The following is a 20,349-nucleotide window of genomic DNA, read 5'->3' as shown; positions in this document are numbered from 1 at the left end:
ACTGCTTTATTGGCAATAATTTCATTTCAAATAAAATTGTTTTTCAAATGATGCCATACAACAAAAACAAAAGAAAAAAGGGCAACAGTTAGGTACTAAAATTAAATAAATCATTTAACAAATAGTGTTTAAAATGCGTTTATCTGCTAAGAAAATGGATATTAAGTGGAAGATTGTTAAAACAGCTGGTAATGGTATTTTCAAAATAATTGGTAGTGATTGTATGTAATTTGTTAATATCACATAAATTGGAGTTGAGCTCCTGTAAATGTCATGTAAAAATGAGCACACAGACCATGAACAATAAAAAGGGAAACTTGAGGGAGGACTAGGAAAAACGACAATAAGGAGGGAAGGCAAAAAAAGACCTGAAAGAGAAGTCAAAAATGAGACGGCAGCCAAAAAGAAACAGAATAGAAAGAACAAGAATTAGAGCTAGCTGGAGTAAGAGGCGGAGCTAGCTGGAGTAAGAGGCGGAGCTAGCTAGAGTAAGAGGCGGAGGAGGAAAAACAAGAGTGGGCTTAGTAAGAATAGACTGCAAGTAGGCAGGACGAAAAACATGACTTTTATGGCTGCTTTCGCAACAGCTTGCATGTCAGAGATAAACTACACTCTTATCACAATCAGGAACTATGCCCTTGTGTTCGACTCAAGTTTTACCAGTTGACTGCATTAACAAAGTGAACGCCCTAGTATGGTTGCTGGTCTTGTAAAAGAGCAAAAAGGGGGGCCTAAGATGCAATTTCTGTAGATACAGCGATAAGACAGGGAAGACAATTTTGTTAGTAGGTCATTCAAGGAAGGAATCATGAAAGCAAGTTACATTAGTGTTCCTTGCAAAGAGGACAATCTCTACAACAAATATTGTTAAGGGGGAGGAAAGCAAACTCACCAGAACATTATATAATATAGCAAGACAAGAATGACAACTTCGGCAGTAGATCTTGCAATAAGGTAAAATTGTGAAAATCTTGTAGCAGGGCAAGGAAAGAGTTACAACAAAAAAGCCTTGTTTATGCTGGGAAGCTTTTTCTTTAGTTCAGCCATTTGACTATGGCCATACTATTTTTTTCAATAAGTATTACTGACACGTGGTCTCACAAACACCTGTCAGGGTGCTGTGTAAACATATGTCAGCAAAGAATGCTGACCCCTTTTGTCGCTAATCTGCTTTGTTTATTTGCTATAGCAAGTGATTTTCTAGCTGATTTCCAAAAAGGTCACCATTACATCATGGCTGCATTTTATCAGTCTTAACTTTGCAGCCTAACCTGTCAGTTGGCCGTTTTATCTGCGTGACTTTTGCCTATAGTTTTATTTCCTCCTAGGGCTTGTTGCAAAAATGTTGACTTGTTGAAATACGAAACATTCACACCTAAAGGTGGTATGTGATAAAAGTACAAGAAAACTATGTGTGCAAAACAAGTTTTAGATGAACTGAAGTGATTGAGATCGGGTTTGTAGAAGTTTAAGTATTTACGTTTTTAAAGATTTATGATGACAGAAATTCACAAATTCTGAAGGTTTGCCGATGTGTTATTAGAGTAATGAAAATTTGAATAATTGTAGCTTCATTACGTATAAAAGTAAAAGTTTTTTTAGAGTTTCAGGATTTGACTCAGTGAAATGCTCTGACAGGTGCTTGTGAGACAGGGTCTCAGCAATACTAATTAAAGAGAAAGTAGTGTAGCTATAAACAAATGTGTGAAGTAAAGAACAGGCGTCACAGTAAAAACTCTGTAGTTTAGAGATCAAGGACTTGACTTAGTGAGGTGCCCTGACAGGTGCTTGTTAGAGAGAGTGTTAGTGATACTTATTTAGTGAGGTGCCCTGACAGGTGCTTGTTAGAGAGAGTGTTAGTGATACTTATTTAGTGGGGTGCCCTGACAGGTGCTTATTAGAGAGAGTGTTAGTGATACTTATTTAGTGGGGTGCCCTGACAGGTGCTTGTTAGAGAGAGTGTTAGTGATACTTATTTAGTGGGGTGCCCTGACAGGTGCTTGTTAGAGAGAGTGTTAGTGATACTTATTTAGTGGGGTGCCCTGACAGGTGCTTGTTAGAGAGAGTGTTAGTGATACTTATTTAAAAGAAGTAGTATAGCTATAATCAAATGTTTAAATTTAGGAACAAGCTTCAAAGTATAAACTCTGTTGTTTAGGGATTGGGGACTCAATTCAGTGAAATGCTCTGACAGGTGCTTGTGACAGAATGTGTCAGTAATATTAATTAAAAAGAAGAGAGTATTTGCATTGTCGTGGGCAAATGTCTAACTTGCTCCACAGTAAAAGATCTGTTGTTTAGAGATTAAGACTTGACTCAGATGTCCTGACAGGTGCTTGTGAAAGAGGGTGTCAATAGTTAATAGTCATCTCACAGTTAATTGTAGTATCATGTACTTAATTGTTCTCACTTTAGCAGCGCAACCTAACACAACGCGAATACGGTCAGGCTTGCAAGGATGAAAGACACCAAAATGACGATTATACCAAGAGTTGGTAGTGTCGTTGGTTGCCTGAACTGCTTCCCTTTTTGTGATGATGTGTCAATAGTTAATAGTCATCTCACAGTTAATTGTAGTATCATGTACTTGATTGTCATCTCATAATTAATTGTAGTTTTATGTACTCGATTGTCATGTCATAGTTAATTGTAGTCTCATCATGTACTTGGTTGTCATGTCATAGTTAATTGTAGTCTCATGTACTTGATTGTCATGTCATAGTTAATTGTAGTCTCATGAACTTGATTGTCATGTCATAGTTAATTGTAGTCTCATGTACTTGATTGTCATGTCATAGTTAATTGTAGTTTTTTGTACTTGACTGTCATGTCATAGTTAATTGTAGTCTCAAGTACTTGATTGTCATGTCATAGTTAATTCTAGTCTCATGTACTTGATTGTCATGTCTTAGTTAATTGTAGTCTCATGTATTTGATTGTCATGTCATAGTTAATTGTAGTCTCATGTACTTGATTGTCATGTCATAATTAATTGTAGTATTATGTACTTGATTGTCATGTCATAGTTAATTGTAGTCTCATGTACTTGATTGTCATGTCATAATTAATTGTAGTTTTATGTACTTGATTGTCATGTCATAGTTAATTGTAGTCTCATGTATTTGATTGTCATGTCATAGTTAATTGTAGTCTCATGTACTTGATTGTCATGTCATAATTAATTGTAGTATTATGTACTTGATTGTCATGTCATAGTTAATTGTAGTCTCATGTACTTGATTGTCATGTCATAGTTAATTGTAGTCTCATGTACTTGATTGTCATGTCATAGTTAATTGTAGTCTCATGTATTTGATTGTCATGTCATAATTAATTGTAGTCTCATGTACTTGATTGTCATGTCATAATTAATTGTAGTCTCATGAACTTGATTGTCATGTCATAGTTAATTGTAGTCTCATCATGTACTTGATTGTCATGTCATAGTTAATTGTAGTCTCATGTACTTGATTGTCATGTCTGTAGTCTCATTTGTTGTCCTACAGTCACATCCACCCGCAAGAAATTTTATGTGTTTGTGTGCACTCTTATTTGATCTCATATTATCCAATGTATTTCAAGTTTACAATTTTTGCCTGTTCCCTCAACTTTTTCCCTGTTCTCCCAGTTAAAATATATATAGTTTATCAGCTTACAGTATATCGTAGCTATAACTCAAATGACTCAATCATACTTTAAGCCTCATGCTATGATCATACCGACCTGTAGTCTTACATTCATGCACTTGGCTTATGAGTTATATTGCATACAAGTGATTACTCATCATGTGTTTTATCGTCTTTTGCAGTAGTTCTTTCTGACAAGCCAAAGTCTCTATGAGATAAGCGCAATGCATGTGTTGCAACAGATGCAGCTGGTCACAATGCAAATAGATGTAAGCTTTATCGCAAGTTTTTCTCTTCCCAAAGTTCCTTTACTGCTAAGTTAAGTGGTAAGGGGGTTTGGTCAGACGCGATGATTTACAATGAGTGAGATGCTAATCTAGGATCTCAACTAAACAGTCAGATAGCTGGCTATCTGATACCGATGGCATTTACCTTATAGACACATGCCATACTCAATGCGCTTCTCTCGATAAAAGTAATCGATTCACTGAGCTCATCAACCACTGGAAGTCGTCATGGGCTGTGGTACAGGTTGCGCCAAGGTAAATCTTTCGATTCAAACTTCTTTTGACATTTTATAATACCTTGTTATGTAAGGAAACCATGTATGTTTCATAGAGTTACTTACTGGCTCATTACTCTCTTATTGGGAAATAACAGAGCAAGTTTTAACGCAAACAAGATAAGCAAAACACTTAGAATAATCAATAATTACTAATAATCAATCTTTACCATAAATGAGAGACATGTTTGCCCTGCAAAGCAAAACCATGGTTCAAAGTTGAAAAAAGATTTCATGGGACAGGATTTGAAATCATGACTTTCAGAATGGTAGCCCTACCCAACTTCTCACTGGCATTTATGAATAATTGTGCAGTTTTTTTCTGATTTAACGTTTAAAGTAGACAAGAGTTAGACTTAGAATTGCACAGTATATAAGAGACTCCCCTGTCTCTCAGTCTGTTAATAATTTCAGGCAATAAAATGAAGAGGTATTTTTAGTTTAAGAGCATTGTGTTTTTTGTATAAAATACCAGAACATTTTGTTGTTGTGCACTCTTTGTAGCGATGCATGTTAGCTTGTCTTGAACAAAGAAATGTTTTTAGCCTATACATAAAAATACTCTAACATTTTCATTACTATTTTAGGGCTGAACGAAGAAAGCGATGAGTAAAGTTTTACAAACCTGAACATGCGCATATATTTTAAAATACACTACCATATAATAATTAATATTAATATATTATATATTAATATATAATTTAAAATATATCTACATGCATTAAAAATATCTATTTTCAAAGCATGATCAATCTAAGCCTATTGGTTCAATTTAGTATCAAACCTCAATATTATATGCCTAACATTTCATTGACAAAATGATTTAAAACTCAATTTACAAAACAAAAGTTAGCAAAATGATGTTTTTCGTTACAAGCCAGAAAAAAGAAAAATGCAGAACTCAAGAATTATTGAGTGAGATGAACAAAAGGGTTTTACAAGTTGGTAATCTAATATTATTGCAGAGGAGTCTGGAAAGTGAACTGAAAGTTGTAGTAACAGAAAGTTCATAAACTGAAACATACGATGGTGGATGTAGGTGTCACGAAATATAAAACGTTGTTTGTCATGTGTGAGAAAAGATAAATACATATATACTGGGCATATTTTATGCGGAATTTGAAAACCTGCAGCGTAAACTTAGAAACAAGCATGTTTGGGATAAGGCAATATGCTCCAAGATTTATATCATCGATAACATAAAAACGATGGTTTTTCAACCTACGCTGGAGTTGTAAGGATTCAATCTATCGGACGAAGTGTGTATTCAGGATAAATCTTGCAACTGCAATGACTACCTTCCAATAATAATGTGATTCTTTGTAGACAATACTCATTGGAGTGAATGTTATATTCTTTTTGGCCGGCGCCGGCATTCTTGGTGGCGGTCTGTATGTTCGTCTGGAGCCAAATATTCAGACATACGCAAAAGCGGCTGGTATAGACATTCTCACAAATGAACTATTCACTGCTGCCTATGTTCTGATTGCATTTGGAGCAGTCACTCTTATCGTCGGTTTCTGTGGCTGCTACGGGGCCATCAAGGAAAGCAAGGTAAGAGGAGACGACTAATTAAAATCAAAAAATTTAATTTTTGTATTTCATGCTTTTATTTGGATTTTACTTAATTTAAATTTTGTGCGTGTAAGGTCAGCTTTCGATTCTTAATGTTGCAGTGCGCTCTGGGGTTCTACATAGCCTTCATCCTTGTTATAATTGGAGCAGAAGTTGCGGGTGGTGTCTTGGTCATTACCAAAAAGAACGAGTTGCTTGATGAACTCCAAAAGGAGGCTGTGAAGTATCTTCAAACAGACTATGCTAAAATAGGAGGATCAGTAGCTGCTGATAAAGCTTGGGACGCTGTTATGGAAACGGTATGAATTTTATTATAAAACTGTTGTGAAACTGGTTATGAAACTAGAGTGAAGCCAAGCATGAAACTGATGTGGAACTAGTATGAAAGTTGTTATGAAACGGATATGAAACTTGTTATAAAACTGATATGAAAGTTGTTATGGAATGGATATGAAACTTGTTATAAAACTGGTATGAAAGTTGTTATGGAACGGATATGAAACTTGTTATAAAACTGGTATGAAAGTTGTTATGGAACAAATATGAAAGTTGTTATGGAACGAATATGAAAGTTGCTATGAAACCGTTATAAAAAATGTTATGGAGCTAGTATAAGTGATATGAAAAAAATATAGAGCTGCTTTTGGTAAATTACCAAAATTTATTTTGAAAATCATTCAATTTATTTAATTTGTATGCTTTCAGCTAAACTGTTGTGGATACACAGGGATATCTGACTTTAACAATTCCGCTTTACAAGCTCAGTCACTAGATATAGTTCCAAGATCTTGCTGTAAGGATATTGACAAGTTAACAGAATGCCAAACTGAAGCCCGTAATAAAGTCAATGACCCAACCGTTCTTCGCAACCAAGGATGCAAAGACGCTCTAATTCAATTTCTCACCGACCAATCAACTCTGCTTCTAGGAATCGCTGGTGGTGTCGCAGGTTTCGAGCTTATAGTGTTATTAATGGCCATCTGCGTTTGCTGCGGCATTGAAGATGACAAATATTGAGAGAATTATTTTAATAACCAATACAACTAGACCAAACTCACTGCTTACTTTAGTTCAAATAACTTACTCGATTTATGAATTTTATCAGTCACACTCTCGGTTGATGACACACACTATAATGTTTGGTTTAAAGATAAGCGTGGCATTCAGACACACCCCAAGTGTGTAATGAAGTCTGATAGCCACCCACTCTCAAGGAGTGGTTCTTCTATCTCCCCTCACACATGTATCAAGTTTGTTAAGTATATGATAGCAGTACTGTTATTTCTATTCTTATATGTTAATCCTGCATGCTCTGATCATAATTGCCACACTAACAAGTTCTACTGGAATCCTTTTTGATTACTTTTATATCTGTATTTATGTATAGATTCTTATACAAAAAAGTGCACGATTTCGAAACTCTGTTTTGATGCCGAAGATTAAAGTGACTAGCAGTAATGCTTACTAGATTTACAAATCAATAGTTTCACTCATGATTCTAACCCTATTCAGTCAAAAACAGTAGTCTCCACCCTCTTTCTCTCTTTCTCTCCCCCTTTCTTCCTCTCTCCCCTTCTTTTTCCCTCTTTCTTCTCCTTTCTCTCCCTCTCTTTCTCTCCCTCTCTTTCTCTCCCTCTCTTTCTCTCCCTCTCTTTCTCTTCTTCCCTCTCTTTCTCTCCCTCCCTCTCTCCCTCCCTCTCTCCCTCCCTCTCTTTCTCTCCCTTTCTTTCTCTCCCTCTCTCTCTTCCTCCCTCCCTCTCTTTCTCTCCCTCCCTCTCTCCCTCCCTCTCTTTCTCTCTCTCTCTCCCTCCCTCCCTCCCTCTCTCCCTCTCTCTCTCTCTCTCTTTCTCTCTCTCTCTCTCTCTCTCTCTCTCTCTCTCTCTCTCCCTCTCCCTCTCCCTCTCTCTCTCCCTCTCTCCCTCTCTCCCTCTCTCCCTCCCTCCCCCTCTCTCTTTCTCTATTTCTATACTTCTCTCTGAATCATAGACATTGCAGCGACTGGGGATGCATGGGTTGACAAAAAGATGAGAAGATTGAAAGGTTCCCAGATTCAACAAGAAAATGGAAATGGCTTAAAAAATTATCTATGACTGTAGTAATCTTTTTTGTGGCTTAAAACAGTCAGAGATTTAGAAGAAGATTTAAAAAGAATATCGAATGTACATAAAAAGAATCTAGAATAGAATATATATTAATATAATAGAATATAAAAAAAGGAAGCAGACAAGATAAAATTCTTTGCTCTACTTGAATCAGCTTGAGTAATGAGAGAGGTTTTGAAACTCTCAGGTTAAGGGCTCTAACTGAACCCCAGTACACCAGCTAAATTTAAGGAAAATAAACAATACCGATCTTCAATATAATAAGAGGTGTGTTCGTCCGTTCGTCCATCTGAAGTACGAAAACATGGAAAACTGTATCACAAGGTAGATATAAAAACTTATGTAAATAAAATATAAAAAAAGCGTTTATAGGACAAGGTGTAATCCAAATAAGAAAGTTTTGGCCACAGATGATACCACTGACAGCAGAATACAGAGGATGGCTACACTTGGTTCTCAATAACATTTATAAACTGAATGGTTAGCTGTTGACGGATGATCAGATGTTTATGTCTAAAAAAGACCTAAAACCCCAGATGAATACAGCCATGTGTTTAGTTGGAGTACAATTGGGATAGGTAACTATAGCGCAACAAATTTGATCACTGCCAAATTGAATGAAAAAAACTAACAAGTGGTCAAAAATGAAAACGATTCCTACACATTCTAGGAATGTTTGAGGTAGACAAAATTAGGCAGAACGAAAAAAGTAGTAGGACAAGAGTACAACTGAAGGTTGAGAAAGGTGAAGTTCTAATTGAACTATGGAACCTCGATTAAAGCACTAAGCACATGGGATGTTTCTCTAGTTAGATATGTAGGTGGAAACATTGGTTTGGATACAACTAAAGCTGGAAGACCTGAACAAAGAAACCAGGAAAATCCCGCTTTCCCTTTGCTTACAGTGTCTTAAAACAGATGTATATTCACCATGTTCACCGACCAATGAAGGGGGTTAGAGGACTAATGAGTATAATGACTAATAAGCGTTTTTCATTTGATTTTTGGCCTGTTTGTCAAGTGTACAGTTATAGCGATAAAGTTTTAGCTATGAATAATGTGCTTTGCACTGCATTGGAACTCGGAACCTCGGGTCTGCAAATTGAACACTTGGAAACATTCAATGCTAGTATTTCGCAATAGCATTGAGCTCAGAAACAACAGTTCTGCAGACAGGTGTTCTATCTACTCCACCACACAGCCTACTTGTGATACTAAGGAATAATTAGCAAACTTGGGTAATTCTAGCCTGCTTGAAGATCATGATTGAGTGAGAGATCATGACGCGTAACGATTATAAGTACAATTATTGCAAGCTGTGGCAATCTGGCAGCCAAATGGTTTGATAGTAGTGCACTTGGTCAAACATCCTTGCATCAGTCATATGCACTGGTTCAGTTCCTGTGAAGTACAATCCTTTTTCTTAACGTCCAGACTGAAGGACGGACACAGCTCTTATTATAGTAATGACTCAGACTAGGTTAGTTTATTCAAATTAATTGGGTAAAGAATCTTAGCCAATGGCAACTACATTTCCTGCCACTGTTTATAAACCGTTTTGGAATCTTCAAAGAATGTGTAGCATAAGAAGTAGAATAGTTTTTTAACAATTTGTTTTAGCTATGAGTCGTGCTTTAAAATATTTGAGTTATGCATTGGCTAGACACACAAAAAAATAGACAAACATCTTCATTTTAAGGTTGGAATGGTAAATGCTGTATATGTTGACTGAAAATAAATTTTCTGCGCAAAAACCTTTTTATTACCCATGCAACTGTAGGCATTCGCCAAGTAAAAAGTAAAATAATTGTGCCCTGGATATCTGGTACTTGAGAGTTGAAACATATCAATCATGTATGAAGGAGTTAATCCGTCCAGGATTTTGAATCCAACAGTGTTAGTGAAATACATGTAAGTTAGCATATCTTGTAGTGAGAGAACATCCACTGTTTTAAACAAAAATGTATAACAGGCACAGTGTGATATGAAGAGAATAGTTGAAGAGAACACGTCAAGGTTGAAAATAGCAAGATAGCCTAAGCGGAATATGTTGCCCTCGCAGTAGGAGCACAACAAAATTCAAAGACCAGCACGTATTGAGAGAAAAAAAGTATTGAGAAAAAAAAGGCAGGTTAAATAAAGCATTGCAAGGGCAACACACGTGACAAACAAACAAATTTTCAACTTTGAGAAGCTGGCAGTGGCAAAAGAGAAATAATCTAAAATACTTAACAGAGGTTCTTTTGGTGACTCAAAACCAAGGATTTCCTACAAACTGAAGAAAATTAAGAATGAACATGCTGCACTCTGTAAAAATGTAGTAAGCTGCACTTTTAGGGAGAGAGATAAAGAGAGAGATAAAGAGAGAGAGAGATAAAGAGAGAGATAAAGAGAGAAATAAAGAAAGAGAGAGAGAGAGAGATAAAGAGAGATAAAGAGAGATAAAGAGAGGAGAGAGAAAGAAAGAGAGATACAGAGAGATAAAGAGAGATAAAGAGAGAAGGAGAGAGAAAGAAAGAGAGATACAGAGAGATAAAGAGAGATAAAGAGAGAGAGATAAAGAGAGAGAGAGAGATAAAGAGAGAGATAAAGAGAGAAATAAAGAAAGAGAGAGAGAGATAAAGAGAGATAAAGAGAGATAAAGAGAGGAGAGAGAAAGAAAGAGAGATACAGAAAGATAAAGAGAGATAAAGAGAGAGAGATAAAGAGAGAGAGAGAGAGAGATAAAGAGAGAGAGAGAGATAAAGAGAGAGAGAGATAAAGAGAGAGATAAAGAGAGAAATAAAGAAAGAGAGAGAGAGAGATAAAGAGAGATAAAGAGAGATAAAGAGAGGAGAGAGAAAGAAAGAGAGATACAGAGAGATAAAGAGAGATAAAGAGAGAAGGAGAGAGAAAGAAAGAGAGATACAGAGAGATAAAGAGAGATAAAGAGAGATAAAGAGAGAAGGAGAGAAAAAGAGAAGGAGAGAGAGAAGGAGAGAGAAGGAGAGAGATAGAGAAGGAGAGAGAAAAAAAGAGAGAGAAAGAGAGAGAAAGAGAGATAAAGAGAGATAAAGAGAGATAAAGAGAGATAAAGAGAGATAAAGAGAGAAGGAGAGAGAAAGAAAGAGAGATAAAGAGAGATAAAGAGAGAAGGAGAGAAAAAGAGAAGGAGAGAGAGAAGGAGAGAGAAGGAGAGAGATAGAGAAGGAGAGAGAAAAAAAGAGAGAGAAAGAGAGAGAAAGAGAGAGATAGAGAAGGAGAGAGATAGAGAAGGAGAGATAAAGAGAAGGAGAGAAAAAGAGAAGGAGAGAGAAAAACAGAGAAGGAGAGAGAAAGAGAGAGAGAGAAGGAGAGAAAGAAAGAGAGAGAGAGAGAGAGAGAGAGAGAGAGAGAGAGAAGGAGAGAGAAAGAGAAGGAGAGAGATAGAGAAGGAGAGAGAAAGAGAAAGAAAGAGAAAGAGAGAGAAAAAAGGCAAATAAAAGAAAAAGAGCGAGCGAATGAATGGAATGAAAAGGTGAAAAGAAGGAAACTCAAGCCCCTTGAAAACATTTTATCTACCTCATTTAAAAACTTTGTACTAGTACCTGGCAGAGAGTGTTGTAGAAAACTAACATGCCAAAATTCTGCGAGATTTTAATGTCTAAATCTTGATGATAACTATATGGAAAACATCTTGCAAGAACAGAAAACACATCGACATTAAAAAACATATTCCAAGACAAATCTGCTCCTGCATTTTCACACACAACTTACTTCTAACGAACACGCAGTCATCAGAACTATATGAAATCGATTGACAGAAACATAGAGAATAATAATGGAGGCATGCCAAGGAGCTCATTTCTGACATGCCACCTGCTCTTACTTGCCACGCAAGTTTATCAAGGTAATTACCTTATCAGTGTTAGTATAATTTTCTATTTTCGCCTAGTATAACTGACGGCGTGCATCCTGTTGATGTCTGCATGCAAAATTGAGTTTTACCTTGTGTAAATAGTGATTATCTTTGTTGGCATATTAGTTTTGAGAGAGTTGAACTCACACTCTGTGAACATAAATGAAGGGAGTTAGTCAGTGCTAATTTTTAAAAGGTAGAGGTTGGTTTGTTCAAAGGTAACAGAATGGGCTGCGGACACGATTTGCTTAAGGTAGGTAACTGCCTAAAGATCCTACTAGTTATTCAGGATCTGTCAACTTCGTAAATCAGCTGCTGCTGAAGGTCTCCATAGTTATCCTAGTTTAGTTTATATTTGAAATCTATCCGTGAGGTTTTTTAAAAGGGGTCCTAGTAGAGAAACATGTTGATCAGGAAAATGCCACGAGCAATTAATTAAACCTATGCACCGATTTCAATTCTATAAGATTGATGCATCCGCTCCATGTGCATAGCACCTATGTGTAGGGGTTTACGAAGCACTCTTAGGCACTCTAGAGCTTGTGGTTTGTGAATAACAAGGTAGGGTTCAATTCTTGGAAAAACTAATTGTAATGGGATACAATCGAATCTAGACTTGAATTGCTTACTCACCCAAGTCAGCAACCCAGAGTCCCAGTGGCTGAAAAAGAGAAATAACATAAAAGTTAGGCACAGGTCATCTTTTAAAATTTAGTATAATTTAAAAAAAACCATTTTATATCTTCTTTTGAACTAATTTTTCAATTTATTAAAGTAAGCATGTCAATTGTATTTAAAGATATGTTAATATTAAATATTAACATATCTTTAAATATAATCGACATGCTCACTGTAATATATATATATATATATATATATATATATATATATATATATATATATATATATATATATATATATATATATATATGCTTTAGTGCTCACTATGTTGCCAATATACTGGATTCACGTCATTGAAAATTGTCTTCAATCTATTTTATCTTCTAGCCCAGTTGTTCTAATAAATCACAAATGTGACAAAGTGGCGATGATAGCAACTCGATTGCTCATTTTACGTTATTGAGCCCAGCTAATGTAGAACTTATAACAATTCAAATTATGCATTAATTTACTTTTTAGCTCAAAAATTAATGTTATAAAAAAAATTATATTTCGTCAGTATAGCATTCTTTTAAAAATAAATTTAAAGTTAATATTGCTACCTTTTTGCTGTAAATTAAATTAAATGTAAAATTAAAAAAATTAAAATTAAAATTTGCTGTAAAATTAAATTAAATTAAATTAATTAAATGTAGTTAATAGCAACAACTACGCTAGAGGTGGCCAAATAACATCAGTGATGAACCATTGCTGAAATAGTTGGAGAATTAGAAAACTACGTTCACATAAAATTATCAACTTCATTTTTCAGCGGCTTACTTCAAGTATCTTCAAGTTTTTCTGATGTCTTAAGTACAGGGCTCTCAGATTAGGGATTCCTGCACACCTAAGAGGCGTGGGCTAAGCCATGGTGCAGGAAAGAGGTTCAACAATCCTTCATGAAAATTATCCATCTAACTCTCTTTAAAAGGCCGTTGAAAATTCTTGTTTCCTTGGCAACAACAACCTGAATTTTCATTTCTTTTATACATAAAAATAAATAATGTAATACCATCAATCCTAAATTCAATTTGTATATTTCATTCTCTTACAAGAAAATGCGTTTCAATCAGATAATAGCTGAAAAGAGGGTGAAAAAAAGTTAACGATCATACTGTGAGTTGCTTTTTATAAAAGTTTCTGCTGTGTCAAAATGTTCGATTCTTCTTAGAATGACCTCCCGATAACGTATTGTTTTCATATACTCCGAATATATCTGTTTTTCATGAGATTTAATTCTAAACAAAGGAGTGTGATATAGTCCTCGTCAGTCGTCAATACGCTGGTCGTTTTTATTGTTTGCCGATAAAAACGAATAGCGTATTGCGCACATTATGGGCCCTCAATGTTTTTGGTCTGTAGTGACGAGTCTGTGTTTAGATCACTGATTGTTTTCACATTTTTACTGAATGCGCGTGCATCATGACTTGGTTACAAAACCATATGATGATTTTCAATGTGGATTATTAATGCCGAACCATGACACGAGAAACAATACGACTAACAGAAGTTAAATAAGAAACAAACACAGTAAATTGTAACTTAAAATTAAACCGTATGTATTCATAGAATATATGAAAAATGAGATTGAAAGTCTCATTTTTTTAATATAGAAAATCCACAATTAGGTTGTAAATATTCATCAAATATCAAAAGTTCTGGAATTGTATCAATATAGTGAAATACAATTATACAGATGAGCAAGACCAAAGTACAATGCAGCAGTGCAGTTGTGCTGGCAAATTGCTGAGGCCGATACGAAAATTGGACAACGCATTTTTGTCGTCAATGTCGCAATTGCACTTTCATTGCTGGTTAAGTAAAATATTTAGAATAAATGACCATATAAAGATTTGAAGCATTGCCAGTAGAACTGATACTGGTTGACTGGTTTTGTTGAGGAGCCAATAGTCTTGATGGTTGGCCAAGAAGTTTAACAATTAAGAGCTTATAACAATTGTTGTAATGTTGAAGTAAATAAATCAGTAGGCCTACAGATTAATGTCAATAGTGTTCGGTTTGCTATAACCGAGATCGGCCTTTTGACCATAAACACAATGGCCCATAATGCTTTGCATACACAACAAACATTTTGCTTCTGTTTCAAACAAGACTGAATGAAATTATAGCAGCCAACTTTTACGATTTTAAGATTTAACCAACCAAGATTTTAAGTTTTAATACAGACAACCAAAAATTTAACAATTGCAGTAGAACCCTTTTTGGGGTAACAACAGCCAGTCTGTGGTCCACTAACAAGTCTGTGTTGCTAAATTGACAGTAGCAGAAATTAAAGTCGCAAGTCCTTGTTGTCACCAACAGCGACATCTCCAAAAGCCAAACTATTCGTCTCAAGATGGGTGCTGTCAACTACTAGGTCCCAGTAACTCCCGTCTGCTGTTGCAGTAATGAACTATTCTACATGTCTTTTGTAGAAACTGTTAATGGTTATTAACACAATATTTTTCCTGGCCGGAGGAGTACTGCTTGGTGGAGGACTGTTCATCAGGTTTGATCCATCCATCAAAGAGTACGCCAACTCGGTTGGCATCAAGATCCTCAATGAAGAGCTGTACCTTGCCTCCTACATCCTCATGGCTTTTGGAGGTTTCACATTCCTAGTTGGCTTCTTGGGATGCTTTGGTGCGATGAAATCTAGCAGGGTAAGAAGAGGAGGCATGCAACTGTTGTTATAGCCTCAACCTAAAAATGATCCAGTCAAGTACAACACAATGGAAGGGCACTCGAAGAGTTTGCTCAAAGCCCAAATAGTAAAACCTTAGCCGAAACAGAGAGGACACTCAAATATTTGTTCACTTAAGCTTTATAACAATCAACAATGGTACTGCTAAACTGACTCATACAGAGTAACTAGTACTAAAAGACTAGACAGTAACTAATACTAATAGACTAAATAATAACTAGTACTAATAGACTAGGTAGTAACTAGTGCTAATAGACTAGATAATAACTAGTACTAATAAACTAGGTAGTAACTAGTATTAATAGACTAGATAGTAACTAGTACTATAAGTACTAGAAAGTAATTAGTACTAATGGATTAGAAAGTAACTAGTACTAATAGACTAGTAAGTAACTAGTACTGATAGACTAGATAGTAACTAGTACTGATAGACTAGATAGTAACTAGTACTAATAGACTAGATAGTAACTAGTACTGATAGACTAGATAGTAACTAGTACTGATAGACTAGATAGTAACTAGTACTGATAGACTAGATAGTAACTAGTACTGATAGACTAGATAGTAACTAGTGCTGATAGACTAGATAGTAACTAGTACTGATAGACTAGATAGTAACTAGTACTGATAGACTAGATAGTAACTAGTACTAATAGACTAGATAGTAACTAGTACTGATAGACTAGATAGTAACTAGTACTAATAGACTAGATAGTAACTAGTACTGATAGACTAGATAGTAACTAGTACTGATAGACTAGATAGTAACTAGTACTGATAGACTAGATAGTGACTAGTACTAATAGACTAGATAGTAACTAGTACTAATAGACTAGATAGTGACTAGTACTGTTAGACTAGATAGTAACTAGTACTGATAGACTAGATAGTAACTAGTACTGATAGACTAGATAGTAACTAGTACTAATAGACTAGATAGTAACTAGTACTAATAGACTAGATAGTAACTAGTACTGATAGACTAGATAGTAACTAGTACTGATAGACTAGATAGTGACTAGTACTAATAGACTAGATAGTAACTAGTACTAATAGACTAGATAGTGACTAGTACTAATAGACTAGATAGTAACTAGTACTAATAGACTAGATAGTGACTAGTACTAATAGACTAGATAGTAACTAGTACTGATAGACTAGATAGTAACTAGTACTAATAGACTAGATAGTGACTAGTGCTAATAGACTAGATAGTAACTAGTACTGATAGACTAGATAGTAACTAGTACTAATAGACTAGATAGTAACTAGTACTAATAGACTAGATAGTAACTAGTACTGATAGACTAGATAGTAACTAGTACTGATAGACTAGATAGTAACTAGTACTGATAGACTAGATAGTGACTAGTACTAATAGACTAGATAGTAACTAGTACTAATAGACTAGATAGTGACTAGTACTAATAGACTAGATAGTAACTAGTACTGATAGACTAGATAGTAACTAGTACTAATAGACTAGATAGTAACTAGTACTGATAGACTAGATAGTAACTAGTACTAATAGACTAGAAAGTAACTAGTACTGATAGACTAGATAGTAACTAGTACTGATAGACTAGATAGTAACTAGTACTAATAGACTAGATAGTAACTAGTACTAATAGACTAGATAGTAACTAGTACTGATAGACTAGATAGTGACTAGTACTAATAGACTAGATAGTAACTAGTACTAATAGAGTAAACCGTGACTAGCACTGAAATACTATTCATGACTTGGCACTCTGAATACTTTTTGTGCTATTAAAAAGCTATAAAAAACATTCAGGCAAAATAGTGTCGAGGACAAGCTCAAACATTCATTGGTGAAATATGTATGTTGCAGATACGTTACTACTAGGGTAGGTTACTGTAACTTAATTTGACACAGCTTAGAAGAGCGTTCTTGTGTAACTAGCAACACACATTTTTCTTTTCTTATACTGCAGCCACTGTATTTTTAGACCAGTGAATTTTCAAACAATATCACTGAATATATGCGCGGCATTAACTTGCCACAAAGAATTCAAATAGTACGTTCAGCTTGCTTTCTATTACGAACGTGCATTGGTAGTATCTCAACTCTAACAAATGTAATCACTACTTTGCAGTGTTTGATTGTTTCCTACATCTTTCTTGTCATTGGGATAATTGGAGCAGAAATTGCTGGAGGTGTGTACGTAGCTGTGAAAAAGGACCAGGTCATAAACTCAATTGAAAAGGAAGCATTAAAGGCCCTGCAGAAAAACTACACAGACTCTTCGTCTCTCAGTGATGAGGGATGGAATAAAGCTATGAAGGAGGTGAGATCATAAGCCTCAGCAAGTACTTTGATAAGGGAAGACAACTCTTATAAGGTTGTGTGCATTTACCGGTTAAATCTCTGTTTTTATCTTCAGTAAGCAGTTTTTAAAACCTTCCTGTGGGCTGCTCGCTGTTGATTAACAAAAACAATAATTGTACATATACTGGTTTAGCTGGAATTTATTACTGAACAGTTTGAATATTAAAACTTAATTTTAATTAAGCTTTCACTATGTTTAAACACACACAGTAAAATGTAACATTATTTAATCGTGTGTGTTTTTCTTAGTTGTCTGACCTCGCTCTGATTGAAAGGGAAGACAATTATTAGTTTGATACGTTATAATTTATTATGACATTTGCTGTAGTACTTCAAACTTTATGGATGCTGGCCTCATCCATTTTTTTTCATAATGTGAGCAAGATGTAAATGTTTTAAAATAAAGCATTTCGGGCATTTCAGCCTCTCTGACATTTCAGAGCTTGAATGTCGCAGGCATATGCATGTAAACTGTTCATTTAAACTAGCTATAATAACAATCACAGCTATAATTGCAACAAACTGTTATGCAAAATCTTGCTCACTTCTTTTGAACAAATAAGGAAAATCTTTGAAACCACCGACGACCATAATTGGTAATATTCAAGGGTAATGAACGACAAAAGGAATGTTGTGGATTAGAGCACTTAGGTTTTGACTAGTAGGTCGAAGGTTTTGACTAGTAGGTCGAAGGTTTTGACTAGTAGGTCGAAGGTTTTGACTAGTAGGTCGAAGGTTTTGACTAGTAGGTCGAAGGTTTTGACTAGTAGGTCGAAAGTTTTGACTAGTAGGTCGAAGGTTTTGACTAGTAGGTCGAAGGTTTTGACTAGTAGGTTGGAGGTTTTGACTAGTAGGTCGAAAGTTTTGACTAGTAGGTCGAAGGTTTTGACTAGTAGGTCGAAGGTTTTGACTAGTAGGTTGGAGGTTTTGACTAGTAGGTCGAAAGTTTTGACTAGTAGGTTGGAGGTTTTGACTAGTAGGTCGAAAGTTTTGACTAGTAGGTCGAAGGTTTTGACTAGTAGGTCGAAGGTTTTGACTAGTAGGTCGAAGGTTTTGACTAGTAGGTCGAAGGTTTTGACTAGTAGGTCGAAGGTTTTGACTAGTAGGTCGAAGGTTTTGACTAGTAGGTCGAAAGTTTTGACTAGTAGGTCGAAGGTTTTGACTAGTAGGTCGAAGGTTTTGACTAGTAGGTCGAAGGTTTTGACTAGTAGGTCGAAAGTTTTGACTAGTAGGTCGAAGGTTTTGACTAGTAGGTCGAAGGTTTTGACTAGTAGGTCGAAGGTTTTGACTAGTAGGTCGAAGGTTTTGACTAGTAGGTCGAAGGTTTTGACTAGTAGGTCGAAGGTTTTGACTAGTAGGTCGAAGGTTTTGACTAGTAGGTCGAAGGTTTTGACTAGTAGGTCGAAGGTTTTGACTAGTAGGTCGAAGGTTTTGACTAGTAGGTCGAAGGTTTTGACTAGTAGGTCGAAGATTTTGACTAGTAGGTCGAAGGTTTGAATACAAGAAAGGCCTCTGACTGTAGCAGGAAACCTTAAATTTTTTCCTTTTTCCACAAAATGGTGTAGGGGTCCCATATAAGGCACCAGAGCTTAACCAAAATGTGAACTCATCTGATGAGATAGATTGGATACATGCCATTATATCTTGCAGTTAAAGTGCTGCGGGGTCAGCGGGCCTGCTGACTTTAACCAGTCAAAATTTCAAGACCATTCAAGAAAGTTCGTACCCGACTCTTGCTGCAAATATGATGACGAGTTAAAGAATGTACTCAACTCAACGCAGTGTCAAGAAGATGCAATAACCTCTCGCAAAAGCAGCGACTTTCTCCAGACTCAAGGATGTTCAGACGCTATAAAAGACCTTCTTGATAGTAATTCAACGCTCCTCTTGGGAATAGGTGTTGGTGTCGCAGCCTTCGAGTTGATTGTTTTAGTCATGGCCATTGGGTTTGCGTGCACCATAGACAAAGACTAACTTCTCAAAATACCGTAACACTATCTATTCTTAATAAATTTTTGTGTTGGTCAATATAACATTCTTTCTTCTTAGCTAGCTCATTGGTATCTGTTCAGTTACAAGTTACAGTTACAGTTGGTATCTGTTCAGTTACAAGTTACAGTTACAGTTGGTATCTGTTCTTACATGTCTACATGTAAGATATGTCAATTTTGTGCCAATAACATACTGTTACCAAATAATTTGCAAGTTTTAAATATACCGCACCTGTACAACTCTCTAGACACCAGACCCATATGTACCAAATCAGTACAACTCTCTGTACAGCAGACTCCTATGTGCTACACCAGTACAACAGCTGCTACACAAGACTCATGTGTATCAGACCACTACAACTCTCTACACCAAATCTCTGGGTGATCCTAATGATAGATGCCATAACTTTACACACCACACCAATGACATTATATATCACACATATAATATAATACATTTATTATTTATGTATTATATATGTATTATACATATATATTACTTATAACATAATACATTAATGTAATATACATATAATGTTTCATATATTGTTATACATCATTATATATTATTGATATATTATATATTTATATCAATAATATAATACATATATATAATCTAAATATCATGCTGATTGATTTCACATTTTATAATGCCAGTGTCAGGCCTTTACATACCAGTAGAATGTTTTTACATATCATACTGATACCATACCTATATGTACCGCATCAATAACACACCCAGTTACATGACAGACTAGTACCATACCGTCACATAACTCAAAAGTACTACTCCTCTTTACATACCTAAACAGTACCATGTATGATACCTTACTGTACCATATGAGTACCAATGATACCCTTACATATGCAACACTTAAGTAACACTGTGGGAGTTTTGAGGT

General features: G+C 35.5%; 1 protein-coding gene across 1 annotated transcript; it reads left to right on the top strand.

The window, feature by feature from the left end:
* Window positions 1-4,063: 4,063 nt before the first annotated feature.
* LOC137394264 (uncharacterized) lies at window positions 4,064-19,684 on the top strand. The gene is made up of 7 exons (XM_068080986.1): window positions 4,064-4,168; window positions 5,515-5,742; window positions 5,865-6,062; window positions 6,469-6,777; window positions 14,838-15,065; window positions 17,224-17,415; window positions 19,107-19,684. The coding sequence occupies exons 1-7, from the start codon at window positions 4,142-4,144 to the stop codon at window positions 19,428-19,430; spliced, it is 1,506 nt and encodes a 501-aa protein (XP_067937087.1). The 5' UTR covers window positions 4,064-4,141; the 3' UTR covers window positions 19,431-19,684.
* Window positions 19,685-20,349: the final 665 nt, after the last annotated feature.

This window comes from Watersipora subatra, chromosome 4 (assembly GCF_963576615.1).
Source record: "Watersipora subatra chromosome 4, tzWatSuba1.1, whole genome shotgun sequence".
NCBI classification, from domain to species: Eukaryota; Metazoa; Bryozoa; class Gymnolaemata; order Cheilostomatida; family Watersiporidae; genus Watersipora; species Watersipora subatra.
This window is presented reverse-complemented; position numbering and strand designations above follow the sequence as displayed.

Coding starts and splice junctions, on each gene's coding strand:
- LOC137394264 (XM_068080986.1), top strand. CDS start 4,142: ATGGGCTGTGGTACAGGTTGCGCCAAG. Junction 4,169..5,514: donor GTGGTACAGGTTGCGCCAAG/GTAAATCTTTCG, acceptor GATTCTTTGTAG/ACAATACTCATTGGAGTGAA. Junction 5,743..5,864: donor GGGCCATCAAGGAAAGCAAG/GTAAGAGGAGAC, acceptor TTAATGTTGCAG/TGCGCTCTGGGGTTCTACAT.